General features: G+C 42.6%; 1 protein-coding gene across 1 annotated transcript in view; it reads right to left on the bottom strand.

Annotated features, from left to right (window-relative positions):
- The window catches only part of MTUS1 (microtubule associated scaffold protein 1), a gene marked incomplete at both ends in the record, with an annotated part of 130,581 nt that overhangs the window by 74,199 nt on the left and 43,165 nt on the right, over positions 1–13,217 (bottom strand). The window contains 2 exons of the mRNA XM_080928694.1: positions 3,990–4,185; positions 9,382–11,594. Of these exons, the coding sequence (XP_080784820.1) occupies positions 3,990–4,185; positions 9,382–11,436 (2,251 nt within the window). The remainder of the gene's footprint in view (positions 1–3,989; positions 4,186–9,381; positions 11,595–13,217) is intronic.

The raw sequence follows: 13,217 nt of genomic DNA, 5'->3' as shown, positions 1-13,217 counted from the left end.
AACAAAACAGAGCTAGGAACCTAGTCCAGTGGTAGAACAGTTGCTTAGCAAGGCCCCGCCAGTGTTCTTGAGCTCAATCCTTACTATCACCACCACCAAAACCCATCCTCTGAAGAAGCCAAGTACTTGGGTTCGACTTACTTTATATTCTGGAATCATATAAGTTTCCATATTTGACAAGTGAAATGGAGGGACCTGAGTGGTTTAACTGTATTAGGATGCTCAGGGCTTTTTTGGTTTTTTTTTTTTTTGTTGTTGTTGTTTGTTTGTTTTTGACTCTTTCTATTGAGTCTGACTTTCTACTTGGTTTTCTAAAAGGACTTATTGAAAACCCCACATCGGCTGGAAGGCTGCTGCCTGTTACCTTCTGCCAGCAAGAATGGGAGGGACAGCGGCAGCCATTTGGCTTTGGCTTGCAAATACACAAGAACTTCATTGTATAGTGGAGGGCAAAGGCTCTCAGTGAGCCAAAGGCTCCTGAGGCTCTCCCTTTAACCGGTGTTACATTTCCTATCCACCCTCACCAAACACCTCCCCATTTATGGAGACTCTCCAAATGAGTCCCAGTTCCTAATTCTTAACATAACACTACACAGCTGAGGTAGTCTTCCTTCTTACCTCAGCTAGCCACCACAAACACCACAGACTGGACGGCTCAAGCATCAGGAATTTATTTTCTCTTATTTCTAGATGCTGAGGTGTCTAACACCAGGATCTCAGCTAACTTGCTTCCCAGCAAGAGCCTCTTCCTGGTTTCAAGATGGCTGCTTGCTCCTGTCTCACAAAGCTGAGATTCAGCTCTGGGCTTTCTTATTCTTCCTGTAGTTCAATTTGGTCTAGGTTCTTATCTTTATTATTTTATAAATTGGATATTTTATGTATTTACATTTCAAATGTTATCCCCTTCCTCCCCCTTACCTATTGTCCCCCCTTCTATAAAAATGTTCCCCCTCCCAACTCACCACCCTGGCATTCCCCTACACTGGGGAAACAAGCTTTCATACAACCATGGGCTTCTCCTATTGATGCCTGACAGTGCCATCCTCTGCTGCATATACAGCCGGTGCATGTATGGATGGCACTGTATCTTTATCTTTATCCTCACAGGCCCTAGCTCCAAAGTCAGGGCTGCCACATTTAATCTGGAGCGACTCAAACATTCAGTGCACAGAAGTCTTCTACCCATACAAAAGCAAAACTTCAATTCAAACCCATAATGGTTGTGATTACATTTTCTTCTATTCATATGTGGAAAACTATGTGTAATAGGTAAGGTGGCACATGCCCTAATTTCTCAGAAGGCAGAGGCAGGAGGATTGCTGCAAGTTCAGTGACAGCCTAGGCCACACAGCAAGTTCCAGATGAGCCAGTGAAACAGAAAAACCCTGTCTCAACAACCACAAAGCATGTAAAATATGATTTGGTTTTCTTAAGTCAGACTGAAAATTTAAATACATAGTAAGTTATCAAGGTCACCTGGATTCAATTTCCAGCACCAACATAAAATAAAAATTTAAACAGATCTACATCTTTCTTCACACACACACATACACACACACACACACACACACACGTGTGCACACACACATATATATTATATGGTAAAGGGACTTTTAAAAAGGACTGATCACCTTCATAAAGAATTCCATCTGCTTAAATAGACCTTCAAAAGCCATGTGTGTATAATAAGTATGCAGGCAGCGTGCTGCTCAGATAATTATGTGAGTTGCAGCCATTTCTCAAAAAGTAGGTGAATTCCATATCATCCCTAGTAAAACAAGACTGCAAAAACTATTGGATCCCAAGATTCTGAAACCCTTCTCTTGGTAAATGTCCATGCCAGAGGAGGGGAAAGACTTGCCAGGCCTGGCAGCTCAGTGGTGCCGGAATGAAACCTAACTTCAGGCCAGGGTGCTCCAACCATCAGAACAGGAAGGGAGCTCTCCAGCCCTGGCACCTGCCAAGAGCCCTGCCAGGATCAACAGTGAGGACCAGAACTCTGATCTCCTTCCTGGTGGACTCCCGGTGGTGGTGATACGGAAAACAAGGACCACTGCTTCCAAACACATTTTAGCCTCTCTATTTTCCTCCCAAATGATGACACTAATGGGGGACATGCTTCTCTGTCCATACAGTTCCTCTGAGGATGGGGACTAGCTGCCAGTCTCTTCCACATCGTCTGGGGTCTGCTTCTCCACCCTTATGAGCTTGATCTCCGTGAGCCTAAGCTCATGCTCAAGGCATTTCAGCTTTCTCAGAGATAGAACCCTGCAAAACAAGCCTGAAGACGCTAACTGTGGTGCAGTAAAGAGGTCCTCTGCGATCGTCTGGCTCTAGGAAGCATCCTCACATGTGAACACATCACTTTTAGAGGCACATTTTTAAAATATTCAATAGTAGTCACTATTTTTACAAGGGATCTATCCAATATGCCTTTAATTTGCTCAAGGCTGTACCTGCAGAAATAAGGGTGTTCCCTGTGGAGAGCTCTCAGTTCACTGGGGTGACTAAGCAGGCTTTTCGCCTTTGTCTATGAAACAGATGAATTTCGCACTTGCTGTTCCGGCTCATAACACAAAGTAATGCTCACATCTGCCAAATTGAGTAAGGCCCTTAACAGCCATTCTTGGTGCTATCAAATTCCAGCCTGATTCCACTTTAAAACTAGAATTCTGAAATCCAAGCCAAGGTAAACGAAAGTTCATGCTAGAAAAGTTTTAACTTTTTAGCTGCTGTTCTATCTCTAAACTTCTTTCACTGAAATTCAAAAGAAAAAAAAGGTCTCTTCCGATGTGAGGGGGAGTACATTATGAACCTTCAAAAAACACTACAATGTGTTAAGTACTTAGCAATTTATTAAGGTTTTATTAAATTTACTTAATGTGCATTAGAGAGAGAAAGTGAACATGTGTGCCAGTGTGTATGTGTGGTGGTCGGAAAATAACTTGTAGGAGTTAGTTCTCTATAAGTTTCTACACTGTGGGACCTTCAGATCAAACTCAGCCTGAGTCATCTTACATGCATAAGTATACACATACACACATATATATTATACACATATATACATATGTACACATATGTACCCACACACATTATATATATACACATATATACATACATGTGTGTATATATATGTATATATATATACATATACACGTGTATATATATATATATATTCTCCCAGGTGGGGCTTGACCATGGAATCTTCCTGCCTCTACCTTCCAAATAAATTATACAGGTGCCCCACTACACTCAGTTAAAATAAATAAATTAAACATAAATTAATAAAACAACTCTTGTGTTCCTGCTTGCTTCCTGTAGCTATGATAAACACCATAACTAAAAGCAATTTGAAGAGGAAAAGGTGTGTTTCCTCTTAAAATTCCAGGTCACAGTCTGTAACTGAGAAAAGTCAAGATAAGAACCCAAGGCAGGAGGTGAGGCAGAGAGATCAGAGGGCTGCTTTCTGGTCTGCTCCCAGGTTGACATTCAGCTAGCTACCTTTCCTTTCCAGACCACGCCCACCTACCTCAGTACTGCCCCGCCCACGCTGTAGTGGTCCCTCCCACATCAATTAGCAACCAAGAAAGTTCTGTAGACAAGCCCTCAAGCCAACTGATGAAAGCAATTGCTTAATTGAGGTTCCTTCAGCCCAGGTGAGTCAAACTGACAATCAAGATTATCACAACATTTTCTACAGCTAGCAGTCAGTTGCACAGTTACATACACCCACTTTGGGACAGCCTGGAAGTTTAGGCACATCAGCCACTCCCCAAAGACACTTTGCACTGCTCAAAGGTAAGGGCTGTGCCATCTCCTCAGACTCCCCATCTCTCCTGCTGGGCCACAAAAACCTGGCTTGTTTTAGTGACAGAATGCATTAGTTATAAACCCAGATGGTCTTTCGGCTTTCTGCCAAGCCTAATTTTAACTGCAAAGCATTCATCAAGTGCTACATAGAGAGAGTAGTTGAGTCACTTTATTCTTACCTGAGCCGGACACACGCCTGATCCTCTGAGGTGATAAGGCCCTGTTAGGGCCTAGGCTTCTACTGTCACTTTTCCTCCTCAGGCAGGGAGCAGCGGGCCCCACTTTGGCTTTTAGACTTGGTGCTTTCCTCAAGCTGCAGGAGTCTGACTTGGAACTGCTCCTTTCTGAGCTGGTGGAATTTTTGGGTGCAGAGCCCTGTGAGGAAACCAGTTCAGATTTCAGTCTCGCCACATTCCCTCCCTGAGGCATCAGCTCTATGAGAAACCCCTCTGTCTTGGTGGATGTGCCAGTGTAGTATTTACCATTTATACTGGGAACAATTAAGACTCCTTGCAGCTGACTTCAATGGCCCTGATTCACCTTCAGGCCCATTAGTAGAACTAACCTCTGGTGTTTAAGCTGACTTCAGCAATACCGTTGAGTCCTTGGGACTGGGCACTCAGCTAGTTGCCCCTCTAGCGGTCTGGTTATACTTTCTTTGGGCCTCATTGACACCTTTCAAGGTTAGTTTTTTTTTTTTTTTTTTTTTTTTTTAAGATTTAGTTATTTATGAGTACACTGTTGCTGTCCTCAGACACACCAGAAGAGGGCATGAGATCCCATTACAGGTGGTTGTGAGCCACCATGTGGTTGCTGGGAATTGAACTCAGGACCTCTGGAAGGGCAGCCAGTGCTCTTAACCACTGAGCCATCTCTCCAGCCTTCAAGGTTAGTCTTTATCAGGGCTTCAACTTGGTCTTGTTATCTTCCCTCACTAAGAACTCACTCTACATGGCTTGTCTTACTGTTCAACCATGAATGATGCACTCCAAGCCAACATCTCCCCCCTTCAGCTGCCCCTGCATCTTCCCACTGAGATCTTTCTACTCAGTAACAATTCTCCTATTCTTGTTGGCATTCACTGACCTGGAGCCTTGACACCACATAAAGTTCCATTCTAAATTTTAATCTTTAGCCAGCTTACAAAATAATGGTGCTGTAGGCCATACAAAATATGGCAGTTTTACACATATACAGTTTTGTTTTCTTTATATTCAACCCATGACTACCCCTCACTCATCTTCCCAACTCTCTCCTCCTACACCAAAATACGCCTTCTACTTTTATGTCACACCTATGTGTGCATGTGTAACACACACCTACATATAATTACTTAAGCTAGCATACAAGGCACAAAGTGTGATTTTTTTTTGTCTTCTCTATCACCCCTTTTGTTCCTGACTTTTCCTTTTCTTAGACATCCTCTTCTCTGTCACAGCCCCTCTATTTTCAAGATGTACACACATGAACAAACACATATTTATATGTGTATATACACAAAATGCACACACAAATGACAGGCAGAAAGACAGTAATTCTATGTATGAAACATGTTTGAGTCTGACAACATGATTTCTAGCTCCATCAATTCTCCTATAAAACAACATAATTTCCTTCATTTTTATAGCCATTAAAGTTTCTTTGTGCATCCGTACCACTACTGGACTGGGCTCATCTGCTGACCAGCATCTAAGCTTGTTCCCTCTCTGGACACTGAACACTGAATACAGAAGCAGTAAATGTGCTTGGTTGTCTCTGAGGTAAGGCTGACTTGGATTCCTTCAACTCCAACTCCAGGAGAAGTATAAGTAGGTCTATGGTAGCTCTCCATTCTAAATTATAAACATGTGTATCAAGTAATTACAGTCTGTTTAATAACCCAGTAAGATTATCTGTCATAAAACAAATTAAGGAATAACATGAAAACACTTTCAAGAATTAAGCCGGCTGTTACCCGTCACCTATTAACTAACCCTAACCCTAACCCACTACCCATCTTAAACAAGGAAAGCTGGTGTGTTGAGCCAGCCTCATTTATCAAACCATTACTGAAATCATGTCCTCGGGGCTTGTCCAGTCTCACCAGCCTCTGCTTCTTATACTCCACGACTAAAAAAGAACACCTTCCTCAACTTCAACTCTTTAAAGTCACGCCAACCCTTTAGGATGTGGCAGCCACTGTCACCGTCTCCTTGCATTCCTCGCTCCCATCACAGTCTCTACCTTTACCTGGCAGACCGTATACAATCCCATGCTCCTCATCTTTATACTTGGTGTTTTCTCCACCCAGAACGTCCGTCCCGTGAGCTATGGCAAAAGACTAAACAACATTGTTATCAGTAGCTTCCCTTGACAACGCCTGTCCTCTCTGGTAACACAGAAAGTGCAGGCCCACTGCAACAGATGAAGCATCGGACCAAAGCTATCTTTCTTGATGTCCTAACAACCGCCATAGGTGACATACACAGGAGATGCCCAACAAGTGTTTCCCAGTACAGATTCTAACAGGACGGACTACAGTTACCTTCTCCCTTACGAGGCCATTTTGCAGTGAAGGATAGAGCCGCAAATTCAAAGTTATCCAAAATCCACGCTCAGGTTTGCATGTTCCCTACCATGCCCCTCCTTTGTTTAGCTATAGGTAATTATTTTGTATTTTATTAGTTATATATATGTACATATATATATACATAAATATATATACACTTAAATATATATAATCACCAGTATCTGTTGAGTTTATACTAGGTGAAATCAATACTGATTCAATAACTAATGTCCCAAGACAACTACCGCAGGTTGACATTGAAAATAAAATTCTTTTGAAAACCTTTCTTGTAAAAAGTAAACCAAACTTCAACCTATGGAAGTGAATCTCCCACAAATCATTTGTTTTACCTTCAGGGCCCACATTCTGAACATTTTTGAAGTCTGTGAGACATAGGGAACCTGAGTTTGAACATCCAACAGCTGTGTAAAAATTTTTTAAAAGATTTATTTTATGTATAAGTGCTCTATCTGCACATACATTTGCATGCCAGAAGAGGGCATCAGACCACATAATAGATGGTCGTGAGCCACCATGTGCTTGCTGGGAATTGAACTCGGGACCTCTGGAAGGGCAGTAGGTGCTCTTAATTGCTGAGCCATCTCTCTACCCCCCTCCCACCCCATGTGGGTTTTTAAATAAACTCTGAACATGTGGATAACAATTGCCTTGCTGTTGAAAAAGAAAGAAAGAAAGAAAGAAAGAAAGAAAGAAAGAAAGAAAGAAAGAAAGAAAGAAAGAAAGAAAGAAAGAAAGAAAAAGAAAAACAAAAGAAAAGACAAATACAATGTACATAAGTCCTGAGCGTTACTGAGAGGGCAATTACTTTTCCCCCTTAGAGCAGTCCAAATCAAATCACTTCTCCCAAGAAAAAGCCTTTCTTAAAGTTTCAGGTGATCTGGGACCACCAAAAAGCCATAAGGTGGTAGGCAGGCTTGTATAAATTAACTAAGCACTAAGACCTATAGAGTACAAAAGAAACAAAACCCAAAAAAACCATTCTTCTATGGCAGATAGAGCTCTTAGGCACTACTGAAGTGACCAACAAAAAACGCTCGTCCGTTTAGCATTCTACAATAAACCACAGCCTGTACCACAGCCTGTGGCTACTATGGTTGGTCTAGCCTCTTCACTGCCCTCTTAAGATAGAAAAAAAGTATGCGTGAGAGCAGGATTAGACATTGTGGACAAATGAGACAGACACTCTGCTGTATTTAAGACACAGTCACAGAGGCACAGCTCTATATCCTAGCTGTAAGTAAAGCCCCCAGTGATGACACTTTGGGACCTATAGGACAGTCCTTACAGGTCACAAAGCACTTCATATCTAATTCTGAGCTCTCCCTGCCATAGTGCTGGGTGGGAACTGTTGGAAACCATCTCCCCAACTCTTCCACAGCCTTACTTCAAAACCACATATCATGTGTCCTCAACTACCAAGCTGGAGAATATAAGGGAACAAAACCAAATGGAAATGCATTGGTTTCAGAGCTACACAAGCAACTTCTATTCAAGACCCAAATGCTCAAGGAAGGTCGGGCTAGTTTTTCTGATACTCAAGGGTGACAGCCAGACCCGTCTCTCATAAAACTAGATGTGGCGGTACATAGCTAATCTGAGCACAAAGGGTACTAAGCAAGAGGGCCTCAGATTCAAGGCCAGCCTGGGCTACTGTGTGCTGAATTCAAAGCCATACTGGCTGCACGTTGATACCCTGTCTCACTGCAACAACAAGTTTCCCATACGGCAATGAGAAAAGTATCTTGACTCTATGTAGATCTATCAACACCTAAGACTATTGATCAAAAATGAGAGCTTATTGTAATTTTATTTGGTAAAATATTACAAATTCTAAGTGATCAGCTTCCTCAGTTCCTCTTGAAAGATCTTGTCATGAAACGATACACAAGCTTAGAAATGCCTGTGACATTCCATCCTTGCTAATAGAGTTATTGATAAAGCCAAAGCATCTCTCTGTAAGCTGACCCGGGTCAAGAGTATCTCCAGCGTTTTCTTATCATTGAGAAGATACCTGAATGACCAACTATGTAACCTGGAAACAAACACGTCCCGTGTACGTGGCCACGCTATGCTCCATTCCTCCTACACTTGAGTCCCAAACTGCCAGGCCATGGTTGCTCCATCTGTCTTCCTCCCCTGCCCTCAGATCCAGTCCTGGTCCAGAGGACAAGCCTGTCAAGGGCAGTCTGCGTGGGGCTGAAAATATACCTTAGTCTCCACGGCCAAAAATAGAGCTGAGGACACCCAGCAGTCCCAGCAGCAGCCAGGGGAGCGTTTTGAAAACCGTGTCTTAACGTACAATTGTCAAAAAACATGCACATAAAGAAAAACAACTCGTGGACTGCACATAATGGCCCGGGTTTTTAAAGTGACTATCTAGTTCCTCCTCAGGATTTGCCAGGTATTGTTGCAGACATAACTGCTTTGTTTACTGTGTAAAGACTTGTTTCTTTCAGGCACCAGAAACCAATGCAAGTGACCTACAGGTGACCTTGCAGACCCTCTGCCCCATCCTTCCCCTTCTGGCTGGGGCAAAGTTACCTGCCCCATGCCACAGAGCATGAAAAGAGGCTCGGCTTCCTGACTTTCTATGTTGCTATGTTTACCAGATCTACCTAGTCATTTCTTAAAAGTGTCACAAGATGGATGCTTAAAGCTCCTTTGTGTTGTTTGTTGTTTTTCAGAAAGGCAACATGCAACCTGATTGCATTGGTTACTTCACTTCAAATATCAAAACATATTAAAATATTAATTTACACTTTTAAAACCCTATCAAAGGAACACCCACATTCAAGAAAATCTGAGGGTTTTTTGTTTGTTTTAAATACGAAAGTTTGTTATATTTAGACTCATTAACACTCTATATTGCCTGGCAGAACAAATAATAGCTGAATACAAGTTACGGACCAAGTTCAGTGATATTATTAGCAATTACAAGCCACTCGGCGCTAATACGCCAGTTTTCTTTGCTGTTCCCAAGGCGGACTGCAGAGTTCACTTACCACAAAAAGAGACTTGGCTTCAAAGGTCTCGTTCAGGGCTTGCTTTCCCAGCTCTTGCTTTTCCATTGGAGTCTCATAGTCCCGCTCACCCTTTTCAGGGCTAATCTGATCGATGTGGGAAACATAAGTTACCTCCAAACACTCGGAGCTTTTCATCTTAACCGGGAGAATGCCTTTGATCTTCTGGAATAAGGCAGCTACAGAGCAGGTCTCACTCCCTGCATGAGGAGAGCCTGTCTTCCCAACATCCTCCCGATTCGATTTCGTGGCAGATCTTGTTCTTGGAACCCTAAGCGAAGCATTTTTAGAATGAGTTGTAACTTGCGCAGCCTGGCTGGTAATGAGTTTATTAAACTGTTGCTTGTGTGTCTTGCTAATTGGGATTTCTGCTTTTTTGTCTGCTTTAAAGTCCAATCTTGGTGTTTTGTTAGTAATTGTCAACTGTTTGGAAGGCACTGGTGAGGGTGAGGAGCCCCCCGTAACCTGAGGGTTAGGTGCGTCCTTCATTAGAGAGGTGTGTTTGGGTTGCAACACTGATCTGGATATAACTTTGGCTTTAATGTTTTTAAAGTTTGGTCTGGGATAACTTACAATTTCTGTCTTCCTAACTTTACTGCCTATGGTGGTGTTTGTTTTGGTAGCCGATTTTCCCAGATTGGGTTTTGGCATATTTGATGACTCTCCTTTCAAGTTTGGTGTACTTTTAGCATCTTTTGGTCCGTTCTCCACATTAGTGCACTTCTGCGTCACGTCCACAGGTGAAAGTGTGAAGCTCACACTGGGGGGCTGCTTAAGTGGGGTTGACACGCAAGCTGCGTTCTCTGTGCAAATGGCTCCACCATCCTCATTCCACCCGTACGACGAAACCCTCTGCTCTGGAACGCGTCTCAGCTCCTCAGTACTACTTTGGATGTTTGAGTCATCGTCCCGGGAATCAGTGTGTGGGTCTTCAGTCACCGTGGCTTTACAGTCAGAGTCCAAGACTCCGGTTTTACTCTTATCAAAAGCCGGCACCAGGATAGAACATTCACCATCAACACAGCAGTCGGACAATGCTCCTCTAAGATTTTGGCCCATTTCCTGCTGAGCATACGAGCTGTATGAATGTTTCTCGCTGTTTGGGGCATCCTCGAATACACAATAGGACTTCTGTAATACAGACCCACTGGGGACTGCCATGCCATCAGAAACCAGTGACACAGCTTGTATCTCGTTTTCTCCAACGAGTCTTTGCCCCGTCCCATCTGTGTACTCTTTGGTGACATTTCCTAAAGAATACTGGCACTGCACTCCAGTGTCTGGACTGTCAGTTTGCATCAGCACATCAGAAATTATGCTATAAGTTGTGTTTAGGGTCTTTGATGGTGTGGTTTGAAGGTTTTCAAAGTTCTCTCTGTTATAATTAATCCCTCTCACACACATCTGAGAGGAAGGGGGCGGGGTCTCATTGGAGCAGGACAATGAATTTCTGTCTCTCACTGATGGCTGCTGACCTCCAGGAGCGTGTAAAAGCTGACCCTGTTCAATAGCTTGGTGTGCTATAAAGGTTTGGTTAAGTGTGTCCACTTTCATGTCATATGTTTGTCTTAGCTCCAAAGTTTCAGGGGAGTCACCACAAGCACAATCATCATCAGACACGCACACACAGGGCTTAGAGGGACCAAATCTCTCATCCCGGATTGCCTCTAGGGAATCAAAGGTACTGTGTGGGTCTGGGGAGTTCCCTGTGTTCACAAGTGCAGAAGACTGGCAGGTAAGCTCACTATACATTACAAAAGTATGCTTCCCCACGGAATCACCTGAAGGCTCTGCGTAAGCAAGTGCTTCCACATGCTGATCGCTTAAAGAGACACTTTCACTACTGTCCACAGCAGGATCCATTTCATAATCAACCACCATGTCATCTGGGTTGGTAGAGTCCCAATCCCTGAGACTAACTGAAGGACATTGGACAGATGGTGAGGTCTTGAAGTATTCAGATGGATTCAAGTTTTTATCTCGGATAAGTACATAATGGGATTCATCTTCTGTCCTATCTGAATTATCATCATTCATCCTGAATATTAACCTTACAGCTCTGACATTTTATCTTCTCTTCAAATCCTTTTAAATGAGAGTAAATGAAAGATGGTCCAGTTTCTTTTTTTTGGCTTACAGCCGGGTTCCAAGATTGCAGTCTTCGATGCTTTGAAGTTGAAATGACTTGCTGTTCCCTGGAAGAAATAAAAGAGTAAACTCATATAAATACTAGAAAAATGTACAGCTCACCCCTTAATTAGTGTAGGTCACTGTTTTTATGCTAACAACTCATGCCGATGAATGGGGGGGATTTACAACATTGGCTAACATCTTTCAAACCTTTTGATGATGTGTGAAGGAATGGAACACGCCAATATGGAAACTCAGATAAAGTTTCCTACTGACATCTTCCTTCCTGACTCCCAGAGATTTCTCAGAGAGAAAAGGGAATTAACAGTGTGCAACCATCTTTCCTTCTTGCTGGTCAACATTGAAACCATTCATCCTAATTTCCCTTGGAAGTTCCAATTTATGTGCACTGTCCTAGCATAATTCCCAAGTATTCCTCTCACAATCAGATCAACTACTCTGCATGATTACCAGGGAGACTATCCAGACCCCACAAATGAGTTATCGAGACTCAGAGAATTTGCATTTCTCTATCCTATTTCATTCCTACCTTAACCATGTGCCTTTTCCAAGTGTGTGTGTGTGTGTGTGTGTGTGTGTGTGTGTGTGTGTGTGTGTGTAGGGAGTGCAGGGCAGTTATTCTAAGATTTGAAGTAAGCCAGGCAGTGGTGCCTCACACCCTTAATCCCAGCATGCAGGAAGCAGAGGCAAGTGGATTTCTGTGAGTTCAAGGTCAGTCTGATCTACAAAGCAAGTTCTACAACAGCCAGGGATATACAGAGAAACCCTGTCTTGGAAAACAAAACAAGAATGAAACAAGCAAAAAGAGTTGATTAGCCTCTGTTAGAGGTTCCTCAAAATGTTAACAAAGTCACTATATGCTGAACTGTATATAACAGTTCCAAATAAATGGGGGCATTAAAGCCAACCCCCTCTCTCAGACTGTGTACTGGAGACTGAGTCTGGAGACTGAGTCTTTGAGGAGGTGGAAGGGTTAAACAATAGCATAAGGGCAGAAGACTTATCCATCAGAATTGCTGCCCTTCTGAGAAGAGATACCTGAAGGTCATCCCCTTCCCCTTAGAACACAGTAAAAACAAATGCACACAATCTTAACAAGAGCACCATTTACCACAGCTGAAGAGTAAGGGTGGGGGAACCAGGCCCATTGACTGGTAAACTGATAAAAAAAGGAACTTGTACATTTATATATCACAATACTGTTTAGCACAAAAACATGAAAACAAAAAGAAGTTTCATTAGATACAAGGATACAATATGAAAATATTACACTAAGAGAAAGAAGTTATTTAAGAGACTATCTATTAAGATAACCATTTATACAAAAATGTCCAGAACAGGCAAAACTATAGACACACAAAGGACACTGGGGATTTGTGTGGGACAGGACAGAGGGGACGATGCTTTAGGGAGTAATAAAATGCTCTAATTTTGCTCCTAGTTTTACAGACTGAAATGCTAAGTAAAGGTTTTGGCTGTTGAACTTGAGCTCACTGCCCCGAGCCCATGTTAAGGTGGAAGGAGAGAAATGACTCCACAAAGCTTCCCTTAGGCGTTCAATGTCCACACAGCCACGGTACAGGGGACTCATGCTCTGTCCCTCTCTCCTCATCTCCACTCTCTCTTATAAAATTTAGATATTTAAAATCCAGGTGTTTTTTTAAAAA

This window comes from Micromys minutus (genome assembly GCF_963924665.1).
Source record: "Micromys minutus genome assembly, chromosome: 14".
Classification (NCBI taxonomy): domain Eukaryota; kingdom Metazoa; phylum Chordata; class Mammalia; order Rodentia; family Muridae; genus Micromys; species Micromys minutus.
This window is presented reverse-complemented; position numbering and strand designations above follow the sequence as displayed.